Here is a 21,778-nt window from a genome sequence, read left to right on the forward strand (position 1 = left end):
GCAAAAACACGAGAATACGATTATTTCATGATTATTAAGCACAAAATTAACCAAAATGTTACGTCTCTACGGGGTTTTATAATACAGTTTTGGGTGCTTATCACTTGTTGATTTCGGCTTTGTCAAGGAGTCTAAATAAAACTTCCGCACATATGATGAAAAGGAAAGGCGAAAGAGGATCTCTTTGCCTAATTCCTCGCTCTAGCTTAAGGAAACCAATAGGAGAACCATTCAGCTTAAAAGAGAGAGAAGTAGTTGAGATACACTATTTAATCCAATTCCTCCATTTCTCGCAGAAGCCAAAAACTTCTAACATTTCTAAAAGAAAAATCCATTCAACTCTGTCGAAAGCTTTGCTCATATCTAATTTTATGGCCATACAACTAGATGCACCTTTCTTTCACTTGAGTGTCATGATAATCTCATGGGCTAGAACAATATTGTCAAAGATTTGTCTTCCCTTGACAAAAGCACTCTGGGGTGGAAATATGATCTTCTCGAGTAGAGGTTTGAGGTGGTTTGCAAGAATCTTTGTGATAATTCTAAGACTGACATTGCAAAGGCTGATAGGCCGGAATTGGTTTAGATTTTCTGGGCCCTAAACTTTGGATATAAGGGTGATGTTTGTGTGGTTTAGCTCAGCCAGAAGATGGTTAGAAGTCATAAAACTTTGCACAGTATGCAAGAGATCTAGGTGGATGATGTCCCAATATTTTTGGTAGAATAAGGGAGTAAAATTGTCCGGTCTTGGTGCTTTATGAGGGTCCATAGAGAATAAGGCGTCTCGAAACTCACCGATAGTAACAGCCCGAGTGAGATCAAAATTTTCTGCATCAGTAATGGTAGACGCAATTATGTTCAAGTCGGTAACATGGATGTTAGGGTTTGAAGATGTGAAGAGGTTTTGGAAATGCTCAACAATGGTGTTGCTAATCTGATCTCTTCCTTCTACCCAGTTTCCAGTGGTGTCTCTAATCTTATTTATTGCTATGCGATTTCTTCTCACCACCGTGGACATGTGGAAAAATCGAGAGTTGGTGCCATCACAATGAAGCATGGTATCTCGTGATTTATCCCTCCAAAGTTTTTCTTCAAGTTTCAGAGCTTGACTCAAGTCTTCTTGTAGCTTGCTCTCTTCTTTGAAATCATAGTTGGGATTCTGCTTACAAATATTTATATCTTCTCTTAGTTTTCTAATCCGGAAGTGAATGTTGCGGAACACCTTACGATTCCAGACTTTTAAGCTTTTGAGAAAAACAGTAAATAAGTATAGGAAATAAGTATGGGAGTAGCTTCTGGAGTAACTGTTAAAATGATTGAAAGGAATACCTGTACCACGCTTGAGTTATACATTGGTGAATGCGCGTTTGAATTTCTATTGATAGCAAATATTTTTGTCTGTGAAATCTCTATCTAGCTTCCACGCCTCAATGTAGTACATATCAAATACACAAAAAAAAATAGTATTTATCCGCACGGCAGTTTTTTTTGGTATTTATCCGGTTTTTTATCATGTTATATACAAGATTAGGGGCCCGAACAGTAGGTGCTATTGGAATAACCTACTATCTTGTGTTGCTACTTGTGCGATCCTTAGGATGTGGAGAGGGTTCTGCGTCGCATCAGCAATTTCAGTCGTTTTTAGTGCCAACCTTGGTCTCATGGAATTATATAAGTATTGCCAGGCAGACATCTCAGATGGGATGATTAATGATCATAATTGAATCCTACAAATTCTGAGAGCCCAGTGAACCCGTTTCACCAGATACTTCCCTGGTGTTATGCTTGTTTTGATTTTTAAGCACTTCTAGGTGGACTCCTTTAGTCTGAATCCCGTATCGGCTACTGAGAGTCGGAAAGTATGTATGTTCTGAGAGAGTTTGTGATAGTATAAACTTTTCTCTGTGTAATTATTTATTATTAATTGGGAGAAGAATAATAGTATATTTTATACTATCACAAACTTCCAATTAATAAAGGTGTGCATTACTCGACAACAACAATCTAGCAAAGCAGTTGTGAAAAGAATAAAAAAAAAAAAGGAAGGATAGATCAACCGCCTTGGCAAACTGATTCTGCATCTGTAAAGCCACTGAAATCTTCTACATCCTCACTTGCTTCCCCCCTTGTAATGACGACACTTGATGATGCAGAAGACCCGCCAGTTTCCTGATGAAATGATGCCTTTCTCTTGCTTCTGTGCCTGTTCCTGCTCCTTCGCCATCTCTCTAAGGACTCTAATGCCTCTCTGTTCCCTCTAAATCTATTTTCTTGCTCTGCAACTTCTTCCACAAATTGATTTCTCTGATTAAAGAAGCCAACACGCATTGGGAAGAAAAGCGGTCTACAGCAACAGACAACCACCACAAGAAACATAATGTACATATACAGGGAAGTCCACACGTAAAACGTCCATTTCCAGTTATGCGCAAATTGCTTCATGTAAGGTAACTCAGATTTTATGACAATCTCAGATGAGTAGACTTGAGGAACACCTGATGTTCCAGCTCGCGGTTGCAATTTAACTCTGATTACCCTTGTTCTTGGATTTCCTTCCTTGTGTTTCAATATCGTAATGGAGATTGTCTGGGTTTCACCTGAAATACCTAGTAATAGTGGTACACCCATAATAAAGGTGTGCATTAGTCGAACTGGAAGGCTTCTGAACTGAAGTATGCACGGCTGGCTCGATGTTGCTAGAGTATTTCCCCTAGTAGATATAATCTCTGCTGTCACCTATATAATCACAATCTTGCCAGTGATTAGCTAGCAGTAGTAGCAGTAGTACATGCGGTAATGTTTGAACACTAGTATTGCAACTGCCCAAATTGAGGTTTCACCATATAAGTTTTCTCACACCACTGTTAAATACTATATTGAGAACATGAATCCATCTACAATGTACCCTTTTATCGTGATTTTGTTCTCAAATGTGGTTAGGGTTAAAAACAAAAAAACATGTACATTCTAGACGGACTCAGAATCAGCTATATTTTTGTTCCTACCAGATCAGTACGCTTTAAGTAACAATTGCCGCTGGCCACTATATCATTCATATCCCTAAAAGTACTGGTAATATGGAGTTAGGGATGTAAGTTATGGTGAAAACCATCATTTTCTGGAAACAAAATATACCGAAGTAACTATGATGTCCAAGAACACCTTTCTTAAATGTTCTATGATCACACAACCTTACTAATGAACAGAATGAATAAAGAGAATGAAAGATGAAGATGAATTGAATCAATAGAAGTTTACAATCTCTCTCTCTCTATTTATCTCTCCTCTTTCTAATGATTTTTCTGACAATCAACTAATGACAACCCCTTCCTCTTGCTCTTCCCGTCCTTATATAGTATCTTGATTTGGCTTTGACCCAGTCAATTTTTGACACGTGTCCCTTGTCTTTCTTTCTCATTTCGCGTCTTCTACTTGCAACACAATTCAAACACCCACGAGATTTACCGAGTTCTAAAATACTGAAATGAACATATTTATAGGTACAATATTTGCCCACTACATCGCCCCCTCTCGAAATGTTGAAATTTCATTTTAAATTTCAAGTTTTCGAGAAGCCGATATTAGGTAATTTTTAAACTTTGGGCCCAAATAAGGACCCGGTCCACTGTTTCCAAATTATAAACTTAAAACTGAACAGTTTCTCCCTTTTTAGCTTCTTCAGTACACTTCTTTACCTGACAAAATCTGGTCTCATCGTCTTCCCATTATCATCAAGCTCAATTCGCTCTCCTAAAAAACTCCTGCTCTTGGAACTCCGCAGGTACGCATCTTTTTTTCTGCACTTTATTAATCTTTCTATACCATGGTACTTATCTTAGACACGATAATTTATCTTAACTTTAGTTGCTTACATTTGAAACCTTTAATTTTGCATATACTTGTGTGTTAATGCTTATGTACTGTCATACATTATTACTTTAAACTTCAAAACATGTAAAAGTTCGAATCTTTTTATTCATAACCTTGTTTTCATCTTTTTCTTTGTTCTGGCTTTACTATCGGCATGCATCTATATTTCCGATAATCCAACACTATATTATTCTGATATGAGTCTATACATCGGTATTTCCGATGATTCAACTCTTATAACGACATTTCCGATACTCTAATGTCATACTGCTACTACTGTTATATAATTCTTGAATTGACGATATATTAAAAATACCTTTGTCATCCCTTCTTTGTGTATAGTCGTTTCAATGGCCAGTGAATATACCATTTCTGATGCTAGTCTCCCTTCTGAGGACACCATATCGGATGATATCCTTTCTGACGATATACTTCCTGATGATAGACCTTATAGCCACAACTTTGCTTCTACTTCAACCAATAAATCTCGGCCCCAGATTTCGTGGGACTTATCTTATGTTGTAGGTGTTCCCTGCCATCCCTTTGAAACCACTAACTCTGAATCTGAGTGCGATACAATAGAAGATACTAGCCGATGGAGCGAAGGACTTTGTGGTTTTTTCATCAAGTGACCAAACCTAGCTTTAGTTCAAGCTACCTATCAAATTCCCTCCTCCCTTTATTTATAATATTACGCTGGTACTCGAGCTTTTACTCAATGTCAGAGTGGTACCAAGAATGGAATCATTGTTACTGTCGGCCAACTCGCCGCTGGATTGAGATTTCCCTTATCCAACCTCGATCGTGAAGTACTGAACCATCTGAACATTTCCCCTGGTCAGGGTACGGGTAACTTCTCGAGGTTAATGTTTGTCTATAATTACTATAATAGCCATCTCTCTCCCGATAGATATGAATCCGACCGAATTAGACTATCCGATATTCTTATGCACTATAGATTTTGTAAAAAGATTATCGGATATTTTTATCCCAAAAAACATACCCATAGAAACATTAGGGGTATTCTTTGAAAAAACCGTAACATCAACAAACAATGGACCCAGTATCCGATTGTTGTTATGGGTAATTGGGAAAGCGCCGATATCCCAACAAACCCTCTGTTGAAACATCAAGTCTTCAACTCTGCAGGTATATCCTCATTTTGATTTATTTCTTATCTTCAAACTATCAGAATTCCTATCTAAACTTAGTCTTCTTTTGTCTTTTCAGTTCTTCTTCCTCGTTTTGCTAAAAGTCGTGGAAATTTAGACAGAGTACTAAGGCTTTTAGGCTGAGTCCAATGGCTCCCTATCCCTTTAAAAGTAGAGAGTAAAATAGAGATAGAGAGTAGAATCCTTTGTATATATACATAGAAAAATAATGATAGAGAGTAAAATATGTTGACTTTAGCTCTATTTTGTTGACTTTAGCTCTACTTTATTGACTTTAACACTACTTTTAAAGGGATAGGGAGCCATTGGACTCAGCCTTAGAGGGGACTGAAGCCGATGTCGATATTAAAACGGGGGCCGATAAAGAAGGGAATCTAAAAATCACTGTTCCTCTTTCTGACATCTCAAATTATCGCGCACCTCTTTATGTACTCAAACACCGAGCACTTCAAAAAATGGGTCAGTCGCCAACTTCCACTCAATCTCCTTTAAACAATTCCTCAGACGATCTTTCCTTTCTCGTATCTTCCTTTGCCTCGCATAGCTTGCCTCCTAAACTTCCCAAAAGTTTCTATGATTATCTAGATAACAATTGTACCATGACTCCCAATCTTTTCCCTGAGATTAAAAAAGAGGTGAGGAAGATCAGCCATCGACCAAACAAATACATCTTTATTCTTCTTTAGAAACTCGATTAAATCACTCTTGATTTCTGAACTCATCTCTATTCCAACAAAAGTTAAACAACTTTCATTGTCTTGTCCGATATTGATCTTTTGCACTTCTTCCATTGTCTTACTTAGGATTATCTCGGGCTCTATCTTCATCTCCAATGTGAATCTAACATCCTCCTGATGGTTTTTGCTATCTGATTTTGGAGATGAACTTTCCATTAATTGTTATCTGGCGCCTTCCGAGACGCCCCCAGTGTCCACTTTCTTTTCTTTCATCATACCCTTTACGGTAACAAAATTGCACTTCTCAGATTCTAACTGGTCGCCTCTTATCTCATGTGGCCCATACGCTGTCGGAAATCTGATAACTTAATAAAAAGTACTTGGAACTGCTCTCATATCATGTATCCATTTTCTTCCGAAAATAGCATTATGATCTGAATGATGCTTTATGACTATAAACTTAGTCATAATAGTCTGTGGGCCTGCCCTTACTGGCAACTTAATTTCCCCCGCTGGCGTTCCATTAAAACCATACAAATTGAACTGTGGTTCTTTTAAATGGAACTCATCAAATCCGATGCCATGTATAAGCTTTCCAAAACAAAATATTTACAGAACTACCACAATCTACCAATATCTTTTGCATGTCATAACCTGATATTCTTAATGTAATCAACAGAGCATTATCATGAGGCAACATTACCTTTGACAAATCATCAGGTACAAACATAATAGCTCCAGGTATACTTGCCGATATGAGAGCAGGATCTACTAGTATCGGCTCCACATTTACTTCTAGCACCTCCTTGACTGTCGATATCTTTCGTATTTTATCCCTTATGATTATCTTTCGTATTTTATCCCTTATGATTTTCTTCTGTGGGATAACCCCCCTTATATATCATAACGGCTTATCATTCATCACCGCCGCTACCTCTGGTCTGGCATCAGCTCTAAACTCCCTGAGCTTTCCATCTCTCATTAATCGATCTCTTCCTCGAAAGCAATTGAAGACATTTGTTTGTCTCATGATTCTTTACCTTGTGAAAATTATAAAAGGGTTTATCTTCTATCTCCTGAGGCTTATGAGTCAGATGTTGGAAATAAGGCTCTTTCCCAACCCTTCTCAAGATGTCTTCCAATGTAGTATTAATAGTGATATAATTGGATGGATCCAACTCCTCTCTTAATGACCTTTCGAATTTCTTCTTTTGTGAAGGTTGACCTTCGAATTTCGAATAAGAATCATTCGCCTTTCGCTTAACGGATTTTATGATGGGTCTCTTCTTTGGCTGAATTGCTTTCGCCTCGGATACTTGTAACACAGGTTGAACTAAAGCTGATAGAACACCCTCTTCAACTTGTACGTCTTTCTCGGCTTTATCATAGAGCTCTCTCAAAGTCTTAATATCCTTTCGAAGCATATACTTGTGCATATCGGACGCAGAAATGAAACCTGTTTGAAATGCCATTACTGCTGTCATCTTAGACTCATCCAAATGTTCTACCAATTGCGCTTTTGCCTTGAATCGCGATAAGAAACCTTTCAGAGATTCTTTCTTTCCTTGCTTCAGTTGGAACAAAGCCGACACCTGCTTTGGTTTCACACGCTGATGCCCATAATTGGTCAAAAAAATTTCTTCAATCTCCCTATAACCTGATATTGATCCCTCTTGTAAAGAACAGAACCACTTGAACGCCTTCCCCTTTAGACTTGAAGAAAAGGATTTGCATAGCAATGAATCCCGATATGCAGTTCCCTTATATATCGAAAACTGATGTCGGTATGCGAAGAGATGGTCCATCGGATTCGATGACCCATCATATTGAGTGAACTTAGGCAGTTCAAACTTCGGCGGAACTGGCATCATCTCGATACTTTGATGTATCGGATTTCTACTAACATCATCCGCCAATTTTCTTATTGACGCTGAAGTCTTCTCGAGCACTTGATTTCCCATTTGCTTTATCATCTCCTTGGTTATGGGCAGTGGTATCAGCATTTCAGCTATTGGCGATATTTCTGCCCCTTTCTCATTTCTTATTGATGTCTTTCCCCTATCACGACTACCCAATTTAGAACTACATTTCTCCTCTTCTTCCTCCTGAAAATCCCTAACTACATTACTTGGACCACCTTTCTTCATCTCTCAATTCTCCTTTAATAAAATAGCATTCTGCTTCTCTAACTCTTTCAATTTTTTCAACACTTCCTGAAATGATACTTCTACATTCACATTTGTTTCCAACTCCCTTCGACTTACTGAAGCTCTTCTACATTCACATTTGTTTCCAACTCCCTGACTTCATCCTCTTTGTATTCCTTGTATCTGACTGATTATCATTCTCCATTCTCTTACTATTTGCTTTCTTCCTCGAGCCATTGTAACCGAACTCAGATTCTTCTAACACACTTCCTTCACTCAAATCTGTAGAAACCCTATGGATTCTGGGTCTTAAAAGAAGAAAATCGAAAATTTTCTTGTTCTAGATACACAGACAGCGCCAATGTGATGTCCAAGAACACATTTCTTAAATGTTCTAGGATCACACAACCTTACTAATGAACAGAATGAATGAAAAGAATGAAAGATGAAGATGAATTGAATCAAAGTTTTATTGATTGGCGATAGAAGTTTACAATCTCTCTCACTCTATTTCTCTCTCCTCTTTCTAATGATTTTTTTGACAATCAACTAATGAATCCCTTCCTCTTACTCTTCCCGTCCTTATATAGTATCTTGATTTGGCTTTGACCCAGTCCATTTTTGACACGTGTCTCTTGTCTTTCTTTCTCATTTTCCGCCTTCTACCTGCAACACAATTCAAACACCCGCAAAATTTACCGAGATATTGGCCTTTATGCCAATATCTCGAGTTTTAAAATACTCAAATGAACATATTTATAGGTGCGATATTTGCCCACTACAGTAACTAAATGACAAGTACGGGAACTCCAAGTTTCGCCAAAAATGTATTTTGTTGGATCTACAAACCAAAAGTCAAATAGATCCAACTCTTTGTGATAACTCTTATTCACATTAGTCCCTAGAAGACCAGTATTACGGTTAATGGGGCCAGGGGATGAAATCATGAAAGCCATAGATCGTAGTAAGCTTCTTTGGACTACAGTCAGAAAACAGAAATCTACCAAATGGCAAGTCCAAGTTGGGGCAGACTAATATGCCATTCGCAAGCTATTAAAATGTACAGAGATATAAATCATACTTTGTTGAACAAACTTGCGTGCGTTCCATACTATTGTGAAAGTTTTTCTTCGATCCTGATGCAATTTTCTCAAACACATGAATCAATCTGTTATAGGCGATAATTTATGTTTTTATTGCGTCCTGATGCATCAACATATGATAAATCTATCTTTAAGGTCAATTTGCAGAAAAATGTGTTCGGCATAGCATTTTTGGCCTGGGAAGGCAATGTGGCATACATGCAACTCTATAAATGTCCAGTCTTATTAGCATTCCCACTACTAAAGCATTCCTAGAACGAAAATGACCGAATATTAGTTTCAACTTTCGATCCATTCAATAAACAGGTCAGGTCTAAAAAAAATGGTACCTGAAAAACACCAATGTGTCGATTGTAATCAGAATCAGGCATCAATAACACAAGAGAAACATAATAGGTATGACCACCAGGAACAGGCCACTTCTTTTTCCCCACTTGCAATCCAGTACTCGTAAATGGAAACACAGCTGTTGGGTGAATCTCAGTGTAATCAAAGTGCACAGATTCGCTAACTAAAACAGGTTCATCGACCCAAAGCCGAACCAAACCAACACCCAGTATCACAGACAAGATCAGAACAGCTATGAGAATTATACATGCATAAAATGCACCTAGACATCCGTATCCTATTTTTCTCAAGAAAAGCACCCCGCCTTCTGCTACCTTGGACGGAACACGAGTAGCAGCAACAACAGTCTTCTCGACACTTTCTTTGGATTCTTCAGCAAGATGGAAAGATTCAGAAACCAAAGAAAAGAAAGGTGAGAAAAGAGAAATGAGGAAGCTGGTAATGAAGTCAGCTTGGAATGATACGATTTTCACTAAAAGGGAGTCTTTCTCTTGTTCCGCAGGAGGAACAGGAGAAGTGATGAGTGTTGACATGGTTTGGTTTCGGGTTTCTTTCATTTTGCATTTTGTAAAGTTTTGAGAGTTGAACAAGGAGAAGCTGAGAAGTGGTGGCAAACTGAAGTGAGTAGCTAGCACGTGTTGTTTTACAAATAGACGGACAGGAGGTGAGAAAACCAGCAATAAATGGATCCGTGATCCCGAATCCAGCTAAATCTTTGTCAGCATTAAGGCCCATGGACCCTTGAAATATGCCGCTTATTGCAGTGGACTGAGATGTTGAAGCGAAGACTAGAGGGTAGTTCTGGGTAAGGCTGTCAATGGGTTTCGATAATCTGATAACCAATCCGAATCAAACTGATAAAAAATGGTTTGGGTTTTGATATATTGATTTGGTTTTAAATTTTGCCTTCCATCGAATCGATATGAACTTGAACGGATAAGATAGCATTTTAGTAATATTTATAATTAATTTTGTATGTGTTTATCAATTGTGTCGTTAAAATTAATTAATTTAATTTAAGATTTAATTGAATTTTATAGTTTTCAATTCAGGTCGGTTCGGATTCATTTTGTAATATATTTTAAATTAGATGTAATATTATCAGTTCGGTTCGGTTTCAAGTTCCCAATTTTTTTATCGGTTCGGGTTCAAATTTTCTAAAACCCGACCCAAACCAATCCATTGACAGCCTAGTTCTAGCCTTCTAGTGCCCCACCTAGTGTCGCTCAATGCAATTTTATAATAAAATACAAGCCACAACGGTATTTGCAGAACAAACAGATAGAGCGTTACAAAATTTTCCAGTCATTCTTTTCATTACATCCAATTTTTATTGTAGACAAAGTTGGCTAAAATGCGAAGCTTACATTTTTTTTCTTTTTTCTTCGTAACTTAAGCTTTTTGAGCTGTATCAATGTCCGGTGGATAAACAAACTCCATAACTGTAATCTCTTACAAGATATCAAGTAGAACGTCACTCAAAAAACTTGGATCAACTAGATTTCAAAACTTTTTGCGATCTAGTGCAATATCAAGTAGATGGATCCTCAGTTGCCTTTTTCTCCCGTTGTTTCTCCCTTCGTTTTTTGTTCCTCAATGCGTTTTTGCTCAATTCTCTAAAGAAATAAATATGAAAAGTAGTTAATAGAAATGTCCTCTAATAACTGAAATCTGAACCCAAGATTGAGGGAAGTAATTTATACTGAAATGTACTTACTCAGTAGGGCCACCTCCTCCAAAGAGCTGCCATAATTGTCAGAAAACACCAACAATTAGTTTCTTACAACTCACAGAATTAGTACTACAAAGAGGCAAGAATAAATGTCATAATCAGATTCTCGTGCTCAAAAGAAATATGCAGAGAAGCCGCTTCCCTCTACTGAGCATACCTCTCAGCAGTAGGCACTCAATATTGGAGTGAGAAAGACAAACATTTATGAGAGAGAGAGTTCACTGCCTGCAAACTCCCTTTTCAAACCACCAAATTTCAGTGCACTGGTTCTCATTCAGCACAAGTAACAAATAGATATCAATGAATTCATACTTTGGACTTGCGTGGATGACTTGTAAGAGATTCAAGATAACAAGATCGATGACTAGCAACTAAGTAAACTCTAGCCACAGAAACTTCAAACTCAACTTGGATATGTTGGGACTGGACAAATGGTTAAATTCTTGACTTTTATGATCTTCTACATGCATATATTTATAAACAAATAAAATGAAAATGAAAATGAAAATAAAAAAATAGTCTTTATGGTTATGCAGGTGTGGAAATACATAGGGATTGGAAGTTTTACGCAAGCGCATTAATTTGTCTAACACATTCTAAAGCCTCTTTTTTATTCTGACACTCTTTTTTGTTTCCTGTATCTTCAAAACTAGAAAAGGATAGTATGATATAGACATTAACTGGGAAGGAGCCCAATCATTACGGAGCCAGCTTTAAACTTGATATGAATTATGAACTGGGTTTGAGTTGAATCTTTCATCAGTATCGTTATCCACATTCATGGATTCGCAGAGAAAATAGTAAGCCCTTTCTCATCTGTAACAGTTTTCAGTTACTGAAAACATTGATGATCCAAAATAAATGGGAACCACCTTTCTGACAGGGATAAACCTAATTTCACAAACAATGACTCAAGGAAATATAATGACACTGCATAATAGCATCATTCATGTGGAATACTTATTGCCTACTTGCTAGTAATATCCAAACAGCAGACACCCAAAAGATACACGTAAATCAATAAATCAAGGTATTAGACAGAGACGATGAAACAACCAATATGTTTAACCATACCTGTGCCTGAACTGCAACAGCAGCCTTAGCATGTGGTGGCTGATAAGCGGAAGGTTTTTGCACAAGGGTGTTGGGGGCACTGGTACTGACAGAAGGTTGTGTGGACTTTGATCCTTTTCCTGAAAAGAATAAAAGAATCTGCAATGAGGACCAAAGAACCCAAAGGCACATAGTATCCAACTGCTGTCAGAAATGGAGAATAACCTTGTGTTTTCGTCGCTTCAATTTTTAATGAGCCAATAGATTGTACAAGTTCAGCTATATCACTAAATCTTTCAGGGGCATCTGGTTTCCATTCAGCCTGAGCAAGCAGCAGGTAGAAACCGTTTAGTAGAAAAAAGAAACAAGATGGTTTGTCTCAAGTCTGTTAAGGACACTGACCTGATATAACTTATCAAACATCTTTTTGAAGTGCAATGACCCATCATGGTGGAAAATTTTAATCCTTCATAAAACAACAGAAGTTGTGAACAAAAAACTCCAAAGACAAGGAAAAGAAAACTAATAAGAAATTAATCAAATAAAAGAAACAGTGATTTGATGCTGTTTAATAACAATAATAACGATAATAACAGTAAAGCAAATGTCCTTTGAATAGGCATTTATTATGATTCCAGTATATGTGAAGAAATTGTCTGGTTCACTAGCAAAATACAAATACATGTCCGGGTAACTACTGTAATAAATTAACGAACAATCAAAGAAATGTCTACTTTGAATCACCAGAAAAATATTCCTTTTTAGTTGCATGAGACAATACCCAGAAAATTCTTCCAATTCTCAAGTTCCTTTCTCCTAATAAGTATTTGGAATATTTCCCCATTGGTGCTCTTAAGCATTCATGTACATAAAACTCGAGAATTGGCAATTAGGTCCTTGTGGGTGCCACAATGGAAAGACACACATAGGATCCTTCTTCTACCAATAGCTCTCTGTTGAAGCGGCACAGCTATCCTATTGAAGTATGGAGAGTATGGGAATTGAGAAGCACATGTACTGAAGTAAGGGAGAATGAGAAGGCATGGAAACTGCCATATGCGTGGTATCAGTCTTGATAAGGCTGGGTATAGAGTAAGATGTAGCAGGTATGACAAGTGAACTCGCGGTTGTAAGCGACAACCTAGTATTTTCTCTGTGCTGAGGCTGAAATGGTCTCTTTACAAGTTGACCTCTCTTCCATTGAAAATGTGTTATCCTGATGTTTTAAACAGAGCTAGATGAGGTTGTACCTCTATTTCTTTGGTAGAGTAGGTGAAGTACAAAGACCTAAATGACAGGTTGGATATTGTTGGAAGAAGTTACCTCAACAGTAGTCAAACCAGTCCAACTTTGTGCAACACTTGGGAAAGGTAATGACGAAAACCATAGTCAGTCACATTCAACATTCAAGTAACTGAATATTTCTACCATATACAAACTTCAAGTAACTGAACATTTCTACCATTTACAAACTTCAGCTAAAGCAACAATCTAATGTGTGTTTCAATGCTAATCATCAAGTGTGTCTTTTGAGACTTCATAAGCTGGAGGTCACATTTTCATGTACTTGAGACCATGGACCAAAATATCACCGATATATTTATCGGTATTTTGGTACACCGACATCGATATTTCCGACATATATCCACCGAATATAGAACCCTTTTTTTCCGATATATATCAGAATTTCCGATATAAAACTTTATATCGCCGATATAATCGATATTTACGATATTTACAATATATCGGTTGACTTTTTTACCATTTTTTAATATAAATCCGATATTTCCGATATATTTCCGATATTTTAAATAGTTTGGAATGGTCACTAAAATAATGGATATATCCGATATATATCGGTTTTTGGGTACACCGATATATTGATCGATATCGATATTTTGGGCCTTGCTTGAGACATAAAGATGCACTTACTTTGGTGAATAGATTTTTTCTTATTGTTTTGGATTGCTTAAGACCTACGTAACATGGACACTTCATATTCTCGAAAAAGAGTCATGTCCAACACGTATACATGTCGGATATGCAGACGCGATATGCATGTTTTTAATTTATTTTATAATTTCATTGCATTCAAGATAAAATATTACATCAGGTTACATACTACAATATATGAGTCTCGAGTAGCAAGGCGCTACTAGACCACTCAAAGTGAAAACCACATTTATAAGCATATTATTCAAACTACGGTTTCTTTTAAACCCTAAACGACTGAGAACACAATCCATTTACATAGTCAAAACTCCATGATATGCCACTTGCATAGTAATATTTTACAAGGAGGCACTTTGCATTCTGTAACTAAAGAATGGTAATAGTTTAGTAATTAGCTGTGTCCCTGATCCTCGTATCTTACTTATTATATGTCGTGTATCGAGCACTTCATATCTGTTTCAGATACCGATACACAACTGTGTCAATTTACCTAGCTTAAGACAATGTATCCCAAGGCATTGTTTTTTGGATCAGTAATCCAGGCCTCCAGGGGAATGAAATCTATCAATCTATCATAACTGTGTCTCCACAACAGATAACGAGCACAATGTGCTTGTACGTGAATCACTTATTCTGTTTGTTTGAATATCCCGTTTGGAAGCTCTCTCCTAATTCAGCTCTAAGTGAGCATGCAGATTCACTAAGCAATGTTTTCCATATTACCATTGAGCTCCTTTCAATGATGATATTATAGCAATATATACAAAAGTCATACTGCTATGTTACCTATCACTTAGCCTTTTGATAATCATTTTATTTTGTTTTTTTAGTCAATTCCCCAATAACAACCTCTACTCTAATAAATCTACACAGTATTTGTGCATCTTCCAATCGCATATCCAGGGCAAGCATTCCCCAGTCACCACACCCACCCACCCACCACCACACATACAAAAGTTGGATGTAACATACCCGTTGTCAACTTGCAATCTTGGAGCTGTTGTGGCAGTCATGAAATAGCGGCCGTCAGGAGACCATTCACTTGTTACAGACAACTCAGCTTTTGTTGTTCCAACCAATTTCTTCTCTGTGTAGTCCCAAAATGCCTAACGATAGTAGTCAGACACATGGAATCAGAACCAGAAGATGAGGGGAAATCAGAAACGAAAGAAGTGGGAGAATGACTGAATGAGGTGGGAGCAGCAATTGGTGATATGCTACCAAGTTTTCATATCAAAGTAGGACATAAACTTCTAATAAAGAAAAAATAAAATTGTCACGCAACACTGAAAGCTTTGCAAAACAATAATGAAAGCTTGCTTCGTAGATAATTTTTGTAGCAATACACTAAAAATGAAAAACAATACACAATGAACAGCCTTAGAAAATAAACGACTTAAAAGGCAATCACAGCAATTCTTAACGAATTCAATTCTTGTGAAATTAGGGACATGGGGCAAATTCCTTGACAAATACAGCAACCCATGTCAAGGACTCAAGGGAGACATTTGGGGATTCAAAATGAGAGATTTTTTATTTATTTTTTCATTCACTAGGTTGATAATAATATATAAATATATTTATAATTACAAAAAGAGAGATGCTGTTGTGGCATTCTATGGCCTGAAAAGTCCACGTAAGATGGATTCATGTAAGTCTTATTCTATTTCTTCTCAGTTTAGGGAGAAAAATAAACAAACCTATTGCGTCAGTGGGTGTCCATGCATCCTCCATAAGTATGTTGAAGACAACTTCAAATATGAAGAGTCGATGTTACAGAGATTATTCTAGAGGAGCTTTTCAAAGATTCCCGTTTCTTTCAATATGCTTTCATTTCTTCCACTCTCTTTCTTTTTTCCTTTTTCTTTTTGGGTTAATCTGTTTCGGCTGGACTATTACACTGGTTCTATATTACTTAGAGTTAGCTATATTGTTGCCTTCAGACAAAACATTCCGTCCGTTGCTCGTATATGTGTAAAACAGACTGCCAACACTATTTACTTATTCTCACGTAAAAAGATTACTGGTTTTTTTTTATCAGTTTATCTATATACACACACAAAACATGTGTCCAAATATTTCCATCGCATACATCGTAATGGTGCAGTACATGTCTGGTAGACAAGAACAAGTAAAACCTTAAAAAGGGAAATGACATGTAGATATAAGAGGAAATTAACCCACATACCACATCACCAGGCAAGTTACCAAACCCTGCCAAACATAGAACTGTACACCAGAGAATTAAGGCCACAATATAAACTCATAGAAGAAGAAGTTCAGGTCACTTTAGTGTTAATTGAAATCAATAAAAAAGCATATAACTCTTTTTGAAGGATACACTTCCCCTTGGGGTTCCATCTAATGGTATTGTAAGGACCCGTTCCAAGTTCAAGTAGAGGATTGCACTTCTTGTCAAACATCGTTGCTCTTGCCGGCATAACTAAGAAAGTCAAGGAAAGTGCAATACGAAGAGAGATGCTAAGAAAAACCCAAGCCAATAGCACATAAAACTATCAACACTAATAATGCCTTATTACTCCTTCCACTACCTCTGAAATTCCAGGAGCAAATCATATGGTCATTGTGATTGGACGAAATAATGGAGGGGTCGAGATTTTGATATTAAGATTTCCTAGATATCAACATATTAACAGATTGAAAATCTCAGTTTTCAAGATTGGTAGTTAATTTTAATCTCATCAAGTCACGATGGTTACTATATATATTTTGGGTGTGAAGATATCATTGATATCAATATTAAGAGCAAGGCCTAATTTTATATATGCTATTATATGAAAGTTACAAGTTATAAGGATCCCAAATAGAGCGTAAACACATGATGAAACATAACAGCGCACATACTTGAACATAACTTTTTAAACCTGTATAACTTCCTCTCAATCAAAAAAAGTAAATAACAAAAATAAATTTAAATAGTCTTCTTTTTTCTTTTGATCTGTATAGGCTTCCAATATAAGTTCTAACAGAAAATAATAAGAAATTAATATTTTATGTATCTATCTCCAGTATTTGACAATCCAATTTACATTACATTAACTTAGTAAGTTATATGTATCCATTTTCTTTATTATGGATATATATCCAGATATATTCATATGCATGTCTAGAAATGCATAAATAATGTATCTTAGCAATATAGAATACAATAAGTTGACAACTACATGCACTATAAATTGTATATAAAAAGTTCACTGACAAGATGATCAGTGCATCTTTAACTTTCCTTCTTTTTGTTACACTTCTGAAAAAAGCACTTGTCAAAGTAGGAGCAGAGAAAAGGATACACCCATAAACAACAGCAAATTCTGAACCAGTGGAAGACCATCGAACATCATGAACAGGCCCTTCTTTACCTGCCAAAAAGTTTAAAATAAGTAGTCCCACTTTCAGACCATAAAGTAGAATACTTGATCTTACAAAGTGAACTCAAAACATACGTAGAGGCACAAGCCCTTCGTGAGCTCCATCAGTTGTCAAGTAGTTCAGCTTTGATTCTCCGTAGTAACTCTGGTTAGTTTTATCAACGTCTGATTGTGCTACGACAAGGAGTCCACTAGAACCATAATTCCAGCTCATTTGCACTGTGGAGCACCGGAAAAACCCCCGTCGAGCAACAGCTTGAGCTTGTTCATCCTTTGCACATGAAAATATTTGAATGCTGGCAGGAATCCCCTATTGGACCAAAACATTGAGTTTAAGAAAAACTTTAGCATGTTAACTATTACTGTTATCTTCTAAGGTGGAAACCAACATATTCCAACATAAAATTGGCATTTGCACTCATTCATGAGACCTAACTACATGGTAGTTAATTTATAAATGGAACAAAAGGTGTGTTTAAATGCATGGGAAATTTTCAGGTGTATAACTGAGTTTGTAATAGAAATTTTTCATTAGATGTGAAGCATATGTACTATATATTCCCCCGTCAAGAACTTTAATAGGTGAATTTTCATGGGAGAACTCATACAAGGAGGCCATAGGAGAGAGTGAAAAGCAAAAGGGAACTTCCTCTCTTGCGTAAAATCCTAACTAGAAAGTGGGATTTACCCATGAATATTCATCCGTACAATCAGCCCTAAAATCAAACCATTTTGTAGCCATCGGGTAATTTAGATATTCCAGTTCGGCTCATGTACTCAAAGTTTATCAGCATTCAGATGTACTATCCAAAGTACTACCTATTTATCTATGTTACATGGACACGCCATAATTTGAAAACAATCCATGTCGGATACAATTTTGATATTTCACCGTGTCAGACACTTCGTATCCGTGTTCGATACGGACACACCTATCCGTGTCAATGTAACTTAGCTATTTATGTTTCCCCGAATTCATCCTGTATTGAAATGCTTAACATTTAGGTGTTTTCTAATACAAAATTATATTATAAACGTATCTATGAATTTGACAAAAGAAAATGTATGCATGTCCACAAACTCTGTCTTCAAAGACAACCTAGTTTTCAACTTTACCAAGTAACATAAACCACTCAGCAGGATACATTTGGACAAAAAGAAAACAAACCTTGGATTCTGCAACAAACGCTGCAACATATGACCCAGGTGCCTTAGAAAGCTCTACAGCAGCTATGCCAGGGATTCTAAGACGATAAGTGAAACCTTTTGAAAAATCCCCAGTATCAAAAAACTGTATCTCATTTGTTGCAAGCCGACACGCAACAGCTTCGTCAGAGCTAAATTGGATAGACGGCCTGTACAATCAAACTAATTAATATAAACACACCTCAGTTAGTCAAAAGTGAGTATAAAATAGTTGTCGAAAAAGTTACCATGTAGTTTTAGACATGTTTTTCTGAAACAATTGATAAACAGGAGTACCAGTGTGAATGTTCCACAAGACCAAATTCTTTTCCTGTGGTGTGGAGGATTTCTGAAAAGTTTGTAGATAAGTCCCACGTGGAGATAAAGTAGCTGCAAGAGCATTGGGGATTGCAAAGGATCTAATCTCAGAGTAAGTGGTGCAATCATATAGGCCAATCGTAGAGTCAGGTTTGATGACCATAAGTGTAGAACCATCTTCACTGAACTTTGAATTGGAGCAATGAACTTTTTCAAGCTTCATACTTGGTTGACCATTGTTAAACGGGAGTCCAGTCCAGAGACAGAAGCCGTCAGGTTCTCGGGCTGTACATTTATAAGAAAAGATTGTTTATTTATTCAAAGAGATGTGGGGCCATGTGGGCAAAGGTTAGTAAGTACCTAGAATCTGTAAAGGTGGTGAAGGATCGCTAACAGCCATTATAATAAGCTACCTGTAATAATAATTAGCACATAGAAAAGGAAAAGAAAATGAGAGTAGCAGTTTTACAGGTGAATGGCTGAACGCTGCTGATGCGGCGGACAGTGCGTATCTCAATGAACTCACACCAGAGAACCATCTACTTTAACTACTACTGAGTTTGCACAACTCGAAATTTGGGATTTTTGCACTTTGGTCCTACTATTCGTCTTGATTTTCGTAAAACCACAATTGCCCTTAACACGTGTAGTGCACGTGAATAAATCAACGGCTATGAATTAATCTGCTGCTTTGAATCTAATGGCATGTTTCCCACCACACAATTGACCATAGATTAATACACCAGGACACAGATTGGGGGAAATAGAAACTCTGTAGGACACTTTTTTTTTTAATTACTCACAAGGACGGGGTGGATGAAAGTTCAAGTATACTCTTGACGCGAAATTAAAAACAGTTCAGGTAGATGAAACTTCAAGTATACCCCTAACATGAAATAATAAACGGTCCGGCCCAACCGAAACGACTCATTATATATAGTATGAACAATCATTGTTCATACCTCAACATAATATATGATCAGTAAAAATACCTATTGGAATATGAACAACAATCATTGTTCTTACTTATTGTTCATATGAACAATCAATGTTCATACCTCAATATAATATATGATCAGTAAGAACACCTATTGGAGTATGAACAATCATTGTTTATACCTCAACATGAGCTATGAACAATCATTGTTCTTACCTATTGTTCATATGAACAATCAATGTGCATACCTCAATATAATGTATGATCAGTAAGAACACCTATTGGAGTATGAACACTCATTGTTTATACCTCAACATGAGCTATGAACAATCACTGTTCATACATTAATATATTGTATGCGGTACGTTCACCTATTTGGGTATGAACAATCATTGTTCATACATCAACATAAGGTATGAACACTCATTATTTATAGCAAAATGACAAAAAGAGTAAAATCGGAAAATGTTTACTGAAAATTCGGATTATTTGTCCTTAAAGGTTATTTTCACCCGAAAATTGGTTTTCAGGGTTATTTTCACTCGAAAATTATCCTTGAGAGTGATTAAAAAAAACGTTGGTTTTGATAATGATTTTCACTTTGGGACCAATTTCTTGTTAACACACATATACACGTCTCGCATTCTTATTAGAATTCATCTTCTTCCTCACAATTATTCGTCACGCACCACCACCACCATTTCTAACCACGAACTTTTGCATCCACCACCACCACCATCTTCTTCTTTTTTATTATATTTTTTCTCAAATGTTGAGTGGAGAGCATTGGGAGTGATAAGACTAATAACCAATTTCAAAGTCTATCTCATGTATTCCCAAAAGTTATCTTGCTTTGATCCGATCTGAATGAGAATGCCTCGAGCCAAGACGACCGAGGAAACAAATCCTACTTTTATAACCGACAATAAGATCGACAATGACAGTGGCGGAGTAATTGAATGATCCTTAATTAGTCAATATATAAGTTCGATCTAAGTTTCTTAATTAGACTTCGTTGGACACCTGATCATGTGCAATACTACTTGCAATTCATATAAAATGACAGTGATGCGCTCCAATTCATGCGTAGAGTAGGGGGTAGATTGATCAAATGCCAGAGATTCATTAAGTGTACAAAGAAATGGCCATGAAGTTTGAAACCAAGGATATATATGTTTATCAATGAGTTCATGGGAATTATAAGTGTAAGCAAATAAAATAGGTATTGAGTTGTGAGCAACCTAATTTTAGAACTATACATATGCTTGTTGAGGCGAAGTTTCCTTGTCCGTTCAGTTTTGGTGGTGGTTAATACTCGATCTAGAAATCCAAGTAAACAACATCTTAGAGAACTTCATCTGTGCAACTCAACCTGATGGTCTTAAGTACTTGAAGGAATACATATGAAAGATTGGGAACTCAAGTATAAAATGATAGTCCGTCCATGAAAGTGGCGGCATCATCTTGGAACAATATTCAGATCGAACATTGTTTAATTAATGAAGGAAGAATAATGGGGAATGCATAACCAAAAAGGAGAATTTTATTCACATTGGATTATTTAATGGGGATTTTAGGTCTTGGTCCTAATAATAATAATAGTTGGTTTATTAGGGTTTGGTCAAGAAAATCTTGAATATTAGGTTTTAATCCTAGTTCTCGTAATCGACTGTGAGTCAACTTAGTTTACTGTAGTCAATCTGTTTGTATTTTGCATATGACAATAATACCCTTGTGTGCCAAAACATTAGAGATGTTGGTGGTGCTCTATATAAGAGTTCAAATTCATTTTTTGCAAATCTCACTCTTCGAAAATCATACAAACAACAGAACTTGGAAATATGGGTAGAGCCTATGTTAGTACTTTTGCGGCACCATAAATATACTTTTCCCACAC

The 21,778-nt window shown here is 36.7% G+C and overlaps 2 protein-coding genes across 2 annotated transcripts; both read right to left on the reverse strand.

Annotated features, from left to right (window-relative positions):
- Nucleotides 1-1,544: 1,544 nt before the first annotated feature.
- On the reverse strand, nt 1,545-10,159 carry LOC147498474 (Putative adipose-regulatory protein (Seipin)). The gene is made up of 2 exons (XM_086560457.1): nt 9,299-10,159; nt 1,545-2,736 (listed from the first exon to the last, which is right to left on the reverse strand). Exons 1-2 carry the CDS (start codon nt 9,872-9,874, stop codon nt 2,053-2,055), a joined length of 1,260 nt encoding a protein of 419 aa, XP_086416583.1. The 5' UTR covers nt 9,875-10,159; the 3' UTR covers nt 1,545-2,052.
- Nucleotides 10,160-10,601: 442 nt separating this feature from the next.
- LOC147498475 (Eukaryotic translation initiation factor eIF2A family protein) lies at nt 10,602-19,522 on the reverse strand. Its single transcript, XM_086560458.1, has 13 exons — nt 19,305-19,522; nt 18,875-19,229; nt 18,610-18,796; nt 17,517-17,751; nt 17,364-17,432; nt 16,397-16,498; nt 16,244-16,284; nt 15,028-15,161; nt 12,505-12,568; nt 12,328-12,424; nt 12,124-12,242; nt 11,035-11,060; nt 10,602-10,933 (listed from the first exon to the last, which is right to left on the reverse strand). Exons 1-13 carry the CDS (start codon nt 19,342-19,344, stop codon nt 10,849-10,851), a joined length of 1,554 nt encoding a protein of 517 aa, XP_086416584.1. The 5' UTR covers nt 19,345-19,522; the 3' UTR covers nt 10,602-10,848.
- Between the last annotated feature and the right edge of the window lie 2,256 nt (nt 19,523-21,778).

This window comes from Coptis chinensis, chromosome 5 (genome assembly GCF_015680905.1).
Source record: "Coptis chinensis isolate HL-2020 chromosome 5, ASM1568090v1, whole genome shotgun sequence".
NCBI lineage: Eukaryota > Viridiplantae > Streptophyta > Magnoliopsida > Ranunculales > Ranunculaceae > Coptis > Coptis chinensis.